Below are 9,491 nucleotides of genomic sequence, written 5' to 3' on the forward strand. Positions count from 1 at the left end.
TCAGGGGGAAGCAAAAACAAAAAACCCCCCCCCCCCCCCCCTAAAGGAAGGTACGTAAGAGTGAAAGAGCGTAGAAAACATACGGTCGCTCTATCCGTATGAGCGACCATATGTTTAGACTGTTGGAGTTAATTTAGGAAACCAACACTGGACTGGATTGGTTTTTGTTTAACTCTTTGGAACTCTTTAGTGAGTGTTAGTGAGTGAAACTAACACTCCTGTTGTTGAATTAACACTGTATTTTTAACATGCAACACTTGCACTGGAAAGCTGACACTTCCGAATTTGCTGTGTAAGAAGATAAAAACGTAGATGATTTCTACTTGGTCATTTTATAAGTAGCTTGCATGCTGAGAAAGTGTGAGCGCCCCTCATATAAAAAAACAATGCTATCCCAGTCAAACCCCCTGGACAAATTAGGAATTATGCAGAATGAGGTAAAGAAGAAACTTGTTTGGCTTGGCTAGCGTTGAAAAACTCTGATCCCCCTCTACCATCTCCAAGAGTTTGGATTAATTAGAGCTGATGTGGGAAGAGGCATTTAATATACCAAGATGTTGACTTTAGCTGTCACAAAAACCTACGAGCAGTGAGGTGCCATCAGGTGCAGAATTGAGCTGTACAAGGAGACGTGTTGTGGTTCCATGGGCGTAGGTTTGGGTAGGGACGGTAGGGACATGTCACGGGATATGAAAAAGTCCCGACCAATTTTTGCCATATTGGCTCAAAGAACATGGATCTACGATCTTTGATTAGCAGCAACAGGCGGTGCGCGGAACGGAAGCTTCTTAGCTTGACATTTATTATGAGCCTCCGAGACCGTGTCGGAACGGGGGGGTGGGGGGAGGGGGAGTCAGTTGAATCGTCGGACGTTCTTTGATTAGCTGCAAAAGGCGGCGGCTAGCTGGGCACACGCGTCTCCTTCTGAGTCGCCATGTAGCCACCAAAAAAGAAAAGGACAGACATTAGAAGTTATTTCGCTACGTCGGCTGTAAGTACAGTGAGTGGACCCATAAGTTAGATATCTATCACGCAACGCATTTGTTGTAAAGTCCGGTGTTTAGTAAGGTCAGCACTGAATGTGAGGTAGAATAGGTCTGTTAATTATGAGCAGCAGAGCAAGGGGCAGAGCAGAACGATGGAGAGGTGGCTGGAGCTTCAGGGCTNCNGGNGAGGTGTTAGTTCTCAGATATGAAATATACTGTGAAATTATCTCAGTAAATATGGCATTTGATACAAACCAGGTTACGCTTTGTTTGCTCTATAGGAGGCAGTCAGTGTGAGTGCCAAAATGTTCGGTGCTCTTGGGCATTTCACTGTGCTGCGGGGGGGTGAAGGGGTGTAAAGGTCCCCACCAAAACTTAGACCGAACCTACGCCCTTGTGTGGTTCCCTCCCCTAAGGCTCCTACTCAGCTTTAATTTACTTTGTCAAATCCACAAGAGGGAACTGCTGCCATATTGACTCTAATATTAACATAAAAATGCAATTAGAAACCATAATTTGGCTCACTAGGACAGGCAGGGCGTGAGCATCGAAGACGGACCGCAGAGAGAGGAAAAACAAGGGGAGGACACAGTCCCTGGTACCATGATATGAAATAAAAGTTTGACTTAACCCCTTGTGTAAATAAGCCAGCGGGGGAGTGTTTATTTTCTCCCTCGCAACACCAGGAGGCTGGCTCCACTGGGACTCCGAGTCCCCCTCTCCCAACCACATAACACAACACTGGTGTCTCGGATTCTCCACTCCTCCCATCCCCTGCTCTCCCCCAAAATCAGATAAAATAAAGGATAATTGGCCTGATCGGCCCTAGTTTGTTTCTTCTCACATTAGCGTTTATGAGAAAGAACCATCTTGTGTGGGCTCTAAACATAACACTCTTCCTTCTCCTCGTCCTCCCTTTCCCCCTCCTTTCACTCCTTTCCCTCCACCAGTTCTTGGTAGGCTGCAATTTATCATGCTGTTCTGTGTGGATTTTTTACACTCTGAGCTGCAAAGAGAAGATAAGGAGAGACAGAACCTGGCCACAGGCCCAACAGCGTCTTATCTGTGCTTGGATAAGTTTAGGCCTCTGCCTCTCCGACTACCCACGACAACACGTTGCTATAAAACAAAATATAGGTCACAGAGTTTCTAACAATTCTGTACACATCCTTTAAAATAACATATTTTAAATGTTATAAAGGATATATTTCTTACACATGAATGTCTAAGACAGTGGTTCTTAACCTTTTTTGAGGTACCGAACCCCCCAGTTGCATATGTGCATTCACCGAACCCTTCTTATTCCAACCCCCCCTCCCTCTCCCCCGACACACAACATACGTTGCGGTATTCTGATTTAGTAATGTAATTATATTAGTTGTGTTACCACCCCACGCCACTAGAGGCAGTAGCAACCCCGAAAAGATGCGACTAAGGAGCAAATTTAGACTACAGAATTTGGTAAAAACTGAGTTTTGCTTAAGTAATTAAAGACATAAGTTCAAACCCATGGTGAGTGGAGCTCCTTCAATCAGTGCTCCTCCGCAGCTCTGATTGGCTCAGTAATGTAACGTGATCCTCTGCAGTAAGTGATGACAAAGCGGGGCGTCATCACGACTTTACACAGTGTGTCTTTACCTCCGCGGCAGAGGCTCCGCCGAACCCCTGAGACCGACTCTTGGGGTTCGATCGAACCCAGGTTAAGAACCACTGGTCTAAGATCATCAAACTGATTTTAATAGCAAAGTTCACCTGACTCAATACAAAATGCTGTTTTTAAATGATGATTTAATTTATTAAACGGTCATGATTAGATTAAATAGACTTTTTTGAGCTTTACATCATGTTATTCCTTTCATCAAAAACGTAGCTGGTGTGTTGCCTTGTTTCTTTCATGCATGTTTGAGAAATCCTTTAATCTCCCATGGCAGCCATTCAGCTGTGTGAAACTCCTGGTGGGTCCAAGCAACGCCTTTGAGACGCAGCTCCTCCTCTGAGTTGCAGTCTCCAGGTTGAGCTTCTGCCTCACAGAGCAGCCCTCGCTTGTGACTTGCTGCCCAGCTCCTTCAGACTAGCCAGCAGCAATTAGCAAAACCCTGGTGGAACTGCTGAGCTCATCATATGAGATACTACTCAGCAAAACACTGCTAAAAATATTAGGTGGAGATTCAAAAAGAGCAGGAGGATTCAAAAGGAAAGAACTACTCAACTCAGCCTGGTCATGTATGAAAAAATATTGGCCCTCTTTGGTAACTGATGAATTCAGTGATTAGCCAGGTGTTTTTTAGGACCTCTATACCTATGTTATGACAAACAGAACCTACTGGACAACAGAAATCAAGCTAAAAGATTTCAACAAGCATCACATCATGCAAGGATCTAAATAAATTCAAGAACAGATCCGAAACAAAGTCATTTCTGTCTGTCCAACTGAGAAAGTGTACAAAGTCGTTTCCAAGACTTTGGGACTCCAGCGAACCAAAGTGAGAGCCATCATTCACAGTAGGCCTACCAAAATTATTACAAGAGCACATCTACAGTTCACCCAGCAAATTACAAAAAACCCAGAACATCAAAGCACCATAAGCCTCACTTGGCTCAGGTAGAGTCAGTGTTTGTGATTTAACAATAAGACAGAATTGTCTTATTTTTTTGGCCAATAGTAACCACTAGTGGCCAAAAAAAATCCCAGTAAGGCACATTTCACATTTTCCAGAAAAACATCTTTTATGATCTGAGACTTTCTGGAAAATATTTTGTGGACTGATGAGACAGAAAAATAACTTTTTAGAAGGTGTGCTTCCTGATGAACCTCTCTTAAGACTAACATGATATTTCAGAAAAAGAAACTCAAGCTCAGTGGTGGGATGGGATGGAACTGCTGTTAGCAGACGAGCCGTGACTGATGAGACGATGAATTCTGTCAGGATGAGCTTAAAATGATCATGGTCGAAAATCCTCCATTATGACAGATTTAAAACAAATGTGCAAAGAAGAGTTTGCACAAATTAATCCACAGTGAAGTCACAGACTTTCTTCTAGTTTAAAAAAAATGTGTTTTGTATTTACCAGGGTTATCTGTTTATGAAATTTGTTTGATCTAATAAATTTGAAAGTGACAAAAAGAATTCCATAAGGACAAGACATTTTTCTAATGTTAAGTGAAATAATCTGCCAACAGAGCCAGTATTAAGGAATTATTGACTCTAAACAAGCTCCAATATTTTGCTGAAAAGTTTGTTTTGTCATGTTTCAAATGTACTGAGATATTTGGATCAGAAACTAGACCAAATACTTGGTAAGATTTTGTTTTTGCAGCATACTATTGTATCAAAATGTATTGCTTTCATAAGTAATCATCAGATTAATCCTCAGTTATTTTGCACTCCATGTTTTTATTTATTTGGTCATCAAGTTAGAGGATCTTCGTCGTCGGCTGCAAGAGGCAGACGATAGACTTCTTGAAGGGAAACAAGATCTGACTGAGGCTCACAGAGAGCTTCAAGGCTGTGTGCAGGAGCGAGACAAGCTACGAAAAGAGGCACTGGAGCTGAGGCGAGAACTGGCTGATGAGACCAGAGAGAGAGAAGCCATCCAGGTTTCTAATCAGGAGCTCAGAGCTTTCATCAAAAGAGCTGAGAGTGAAAACAACAGGTGCAGTCACCCCACAAGTTTGGATATGTTCTTCAAAGTCTATTTTTGTAGCAAGAAAACGCTCAATTTCAATGTTACGCCCCTTTTAAATTTACGTTGACCAGCCTCAGACGAGCTTTGGAGGAGAAGCAACATAATGAGTCCATCTTGGAAGAAAGTAGCAGCTCAACACACAAAGAAGCAACCAGTCTGAGGAGCTCTATGAGGGAGCTGGAGAAGTCTCATCTGGAGGCCCGCAGAGAGCTGCAAGAACTACGCAGACAGGTGGTAGGATTACTTCGACTTATAATATCTGTCTCATGTTTTGCTTGAATCAGTTTGTGGAATCTTTATGCTATCAGATAAAGGTCCTGGAAAGCAAGAACAGTCGGCAGAAGCAGGAACTGGTGGAGCTGCAGAGCCAAGTATGTCAGGAGGAACAGAGGGCAGAGGAAGCACAGCGGGAGGCTTTTGTTCTCAGTCAGAGAGCACTGGAGAGCGAGGCTGCCAAGGAAGCAGCGCTCAGTGAGGTAAGTGGTAAATGATCTACTAGTGTTGGTGTTTTGCTTTTCATTTGTGTTTTCTTTTCTGATTGTTTCTGAGTTCTTCATTAATGGCTTTTGGATTCCCCCCCCCCCTTATCATATTCAATTAATATCAGCTACAACATTTAATTTCCTTTTGGGATCAACACAGTATTTTAAAATTTAAACAGTTTCTTCATCTGTGTTCCTTATTGTGGTTAGGTCATGTTTTATTAATTCAATCCTTATGTTTAGCTCAGTTCTCATTTTGCATTTTAGTTCATTTTGTTCTTCTTGTGCTGCTTTAGTTCAGCTCCCTTTGTGTTTTCTGTAGCTATGTTTCCTTTGGCTATATAACTGCACAAATTAGAATAACGAAAATAAATTTGCTTAATGGAAACACGCCAATTACATAGAATTTCATCACGATATTTTCTGGTAGTGTTGTGGAAACAACAAAACAACTTTTTGCTTATATTTTGTGCCACTGCGAGTGCATGGCATAGCATTCATTGTTTTTGAAAAATGTTCCCATTTGAAATTGGCTTCTTCAGGAGGCCAGTTACTTTAAAAAGTGTGATTTATATCACTAAGCTGCACACAAGTAACTTCATTCAAACCTTAATTTTGAATTTACACATATATTTTTTACACTCTCTCAAAAAGCGGAGAAAGTAGCATAAATAACATTTCTGATAATACCGTCAGTTTTGTTTTTTTACCATCAATGACTGACATTTATTACTCTGACAACAATAAATCTAAATTCCTGGGTGTGCTGTGGTGGTGCAGGGGTTAAGCACTGTCCACATATGGAGGTCTCAGTCCTCAACGTGGCCGTTGCAGGTTCAATTCCCAGCCTGGCAACCTTTGCTGCATGTCTTCCCCTTCTCTCATTACCTACTGTGATGTCAACTAGCTATCAAATAAAGGTCACTAGAGCCAATAAAACCTTTAAAAAAAAAATCTAAATTCCTATCATGATAGGAAATTTTCACGATAAATTATAAACAATACAATTAATGCTCACCCCTACTGCTAACCACTGTGTGGCCTGTTGTGGTTGCATTGTGAAGACATTTTTAAAATTTTCAGGTTTTCTGCAGTTTCATATACTGATTAAAAATTATTTCCTGAAACTATGTCAACATAGCCATCTTCTCAATCACAACTTCTTTCAAAAAACCCAAAGTCTTTTGAGAATCACACCAGATCTAATGAGCCAAGTCGTTTTAATGCTCTTTACTTCTGTATGTTGATCATTTTGCTATTCCTTCAAAATCACTTGAGCAAATCTTTTAGTTTATTTAATTCCAATAGAAATACAAAGGTCAGATGAGTTTCTAAATAAAAGTTTCCGTATTATTCTTGCTAAATCAGCTTTTGTTTACATTCATGTACTTAAAGATGTAAGCAGTAAAGTCCAGCAAGTTTACAGGACTCAACAAATGTGTTTGAAAACACTGTCCTGTCTTTAAAAGTAAAATATTATAAGGGACATTAAGCTATCTAAGTCACCACACAACATATCGCCTGCACAGTGCACACAGACAGGACTGTGGCTTTGTTTTCAGGTTGCAGGTCTGCAGTGCTGTGTGATGGAACTGGAAACAGCTGAGCGGCAAAGCCGAGAGCTGCTGCATGAAAGAGAAGCCAATCAGCAGCAGAGCGACCAGAGGCACAGAGAAACCACATCTCAGCTCGAAGACATGCTAGAGGACTCCAAGACGCAAATCAGTGAACTTTCTGTCAAACTCAGTCTGGCTGAAAACAAGGCCCGGAGCCTGGAGGAGCAGCTGAGTCTGAGCAAAGGTGTATGTCGGGACCTGGAGCACCAGCTGGCAGGGGTGAATGCAGCTCTGCACTGCACTGTTGGTGTCAACCGTGTGAGGCTGTGGCACAAACGTGGATCGCAAACAAGATCTTCCTCTCCTTCAAGGAGACACTTCCATGTGACAGGTAAAGATGACATTGTATCATGCTGCAAAACTACAAAAAACACAAAACCTTCCAAAACATTTTCCTAGTGCATATATCTTAGTACAGTTTAGACTAAACTAACTTTTGTGCAAGATGCAGGAGCTTGTTTTAAGTCAGTAATTCCTTAATATTGATTAAAAAGTACTGGTTCTACTGGCAGATTATCTCACCTATTACAATACATTTTTCCAATGTTATAAGTGAAATAATCTGCCATCAATATTAAGGAATTACTGACTTAAAACAAGCTCTTATATCTTGCTGAAAAGTTAATTGTGAGTTAGTTTTGTCTTATTTCAAGTGTACTAAGATATTTGTGCTAGAAAAATATTTGGTAAGATTTTGTGTTTTTCGAGTGAAGATACCCTGCAGTTGTCTTTGTTTCTTTTGAAAGTAGGGAAACTAAGGCATGCTTTCTCTTATCAGAGGGAGAGTATGGACCAGAAGAATCTGGACTACCCTTACTTAATTCTGAAGATGAAGAATTAAATGTGAAATATGTGCAAGCAACTCTGCAGGAGTTCATGAAGGAACTCAAGAACGCCCGAAGAGAAAAGGCATAAATAAAAGTCTTACTAACATATTATAATCCTATTCTTAACATTTTTAACAAAATCTTAACTGTGAATCATCTTTTTGATTTAGGATGAAGCTCAGGCCCAGATAGTCAGTCTGGGTCAACGTGTGACTGAGCTGAAAGTCTCTCAGGAGAAATCGCTCAACCAGCTGCTGGAGGCACAGCGCTCCCTCAGGCTATCAGAGGAGGGTAAGGGGTCCCACCAACAATCAGAAAATATCAGTTGCTAACTGACAGACATATGAAATGTGCTTACTGCTTTAGGAAAACAAGAAATGGCACGACAGTTGCATAAGGTGCAAACGTCCCTCACCCTGCAGCAGGATGTTGCACATTGTAAAGAGAAGGAAAGCAGAAACCTTGAGGGTCAGTTGGCTCAGATCAAGACTTCTCTTCAAGCCTCTCAGACTAAATGCAGGTCATTGCAGGTATGTTAAAGACAAATGGATAGTGATTTTCCAAGAGGGTAAGACTGGCTTCAAACATGCACATTAATGTTTATGTTGCATTGTTCAGTAGCGTCTCCAAGAAGGGAGCAGGGAGGCCATGAGAATAACACATCAACACAAAGTTCTTCACATGCTCTGACGTTTAAAAAACAGAAACCAATGTTATCATCTAAATCTGTTGCCATGGAAGCCAAATCATCATGTTCTGTATATCATCACCTTCCTAAAATAATGACCTTAGTCTTTTTTTTGCAAAAAGTAATTGTTTTATTTATTTGGCGTAAATTATCTTTTGGCAAAAAATGACTTAGGATATTTTTATAGGAATCTGACAATGTGCAACACACACATTATGCTGCCTATGTGAAGGTCTACTAAAGGTCTGTGTGAAATATCTCCTTTAGGACAAGTTGGAGGTCTTGCAGGAGTTAGAAACGTGTGCAAATGCTGAAAACCAGAAACTGAAAAAGTCTCTGGAAGCAGCACAAAGCAGAGCGAACCACCTGGAGCTTTCTCAGTGCACCCTTCAAGGCGAGCTACAGAGGGCCCACCTCAGAACAGCAGAGCTGGATGCAGAAGCTGCCACACTTCAGGAAAGACTTACAGAAACAAGACGAAAACTGTGCCAGAGTGAAGATCAATGCGCAGCGCTCAGGGTCAGCGAGGAGAGGTTGGCGGTGTCGCTGACTCGAGCTGAGCAGCATGAGAACGGGCTGAGGGAGCAGGTTCGTACGCTTACAAATACTATAAGTCGGTCCGGGAAGAACACCGAAGGTTTGCAGGAGCAAGTAACCGAGCTGCAAAGGGTTCTGACTGCTAGCGAGGAGGACCGAAGACTGCTGCAGGTATAGTGTGTAGGACAGTTTCTCATAATACCAATTAAAGGAGCAGTATTATGTAAAATGGACTTTTTTGAGCTCTACATCATGTTATGATGTTATTTTATCACCTTAAACATATCTGGAGTGTTGCCGTGATTCTTCCATGTATTTTTGAGAAATCCTTCAATCCCGTGTTTTTCAACCTTTTTTGAGCCAAGGTACATTCTTTTCATTGAAAAAATCACGAGGCACACCACCAACCAAAAATGTAAACAAAGATACTCTGTAGTCGCCTATATTATATATATAGTCATTCTTATCAAAGTGTCTTGAATAGGAATCAAACACAAAAATGTATTTTTATCACATTTTACATTTCTTATTTCAAATTGCATGTATCATGTCCACTTCAAAAATACACCTGAACAGTGTCACAACAATGTGGTCTTAAATTTAAAGAAGTTGTAGAAAACTTCAAAGTGTTTTACAAACTAATCCACAAGTATTATTTAAGCTGTAAT

The 9,491-nt window shown here is 41.1% G+C and overlaps 1 protein-coding gene across 3 annotated transcripts in view; it reads left to right on the forward strand.

Annotated features, from left to right (window-relative positions):
• Window positions 1-9,491, forward strand: part of LOC106959723 (rootletin-like) — a 44,522-nt gene that overhangs the window by 19,537 nt on the left and 15,494 nt on the right. For all 3 annotated transcript variants that reach the window (XM_015052480.1, XM_015052481.1, XM_015052482.1), the window contains exons 15-22: window positions 4,402-4,640; window positions 4,745-4,904; window positions 4,982-5,149; window positions 6,718-7,102; window positions 7,550-7,680; window positions 7,769-7,889; window positions 7,965-8,128; window positions 8,554-8,994. In XM_015052480.1, the coding sequence (XP_014907966.1) occupies window positions 4,402-4,640; window positions 4,745-4,904; window positions 4,982-5,149; window positions 6,718-7,102; window positions 7,550-7,680; window positions 7,769-7,889; window positions 7,965-8,128; window positions 8,554-8,994 (1,809 nt within the window). The remainder of the gene's footprint in view (window positions 1-4,401; window positions 4,641-4,744; window positions 4,905-4,981; window positions 5,150-6,717; window positions 7,103-7,549; window positions 7,681-7,768; window positions 7,890-7,964; window positions 8,129-8,553; window positions 8,995-9,491) is intronic.

This window comes from Poecilia latipinna, unplaced genomic scaffold (assembly GCF_001443285.1).
Source record: "Poecilia latipinna isolate Pla-1442-1.1 unplaced genomic scaffold, P_latipinna-1.0 Scaffold1112, whole genome shotgun sequence".
NCBI lineage: Eukaryota > Metazoa > Chordata > Actinopteri > Cyprinodontiformes > Poeciliidae > Poecilia > Poecilia latipinna.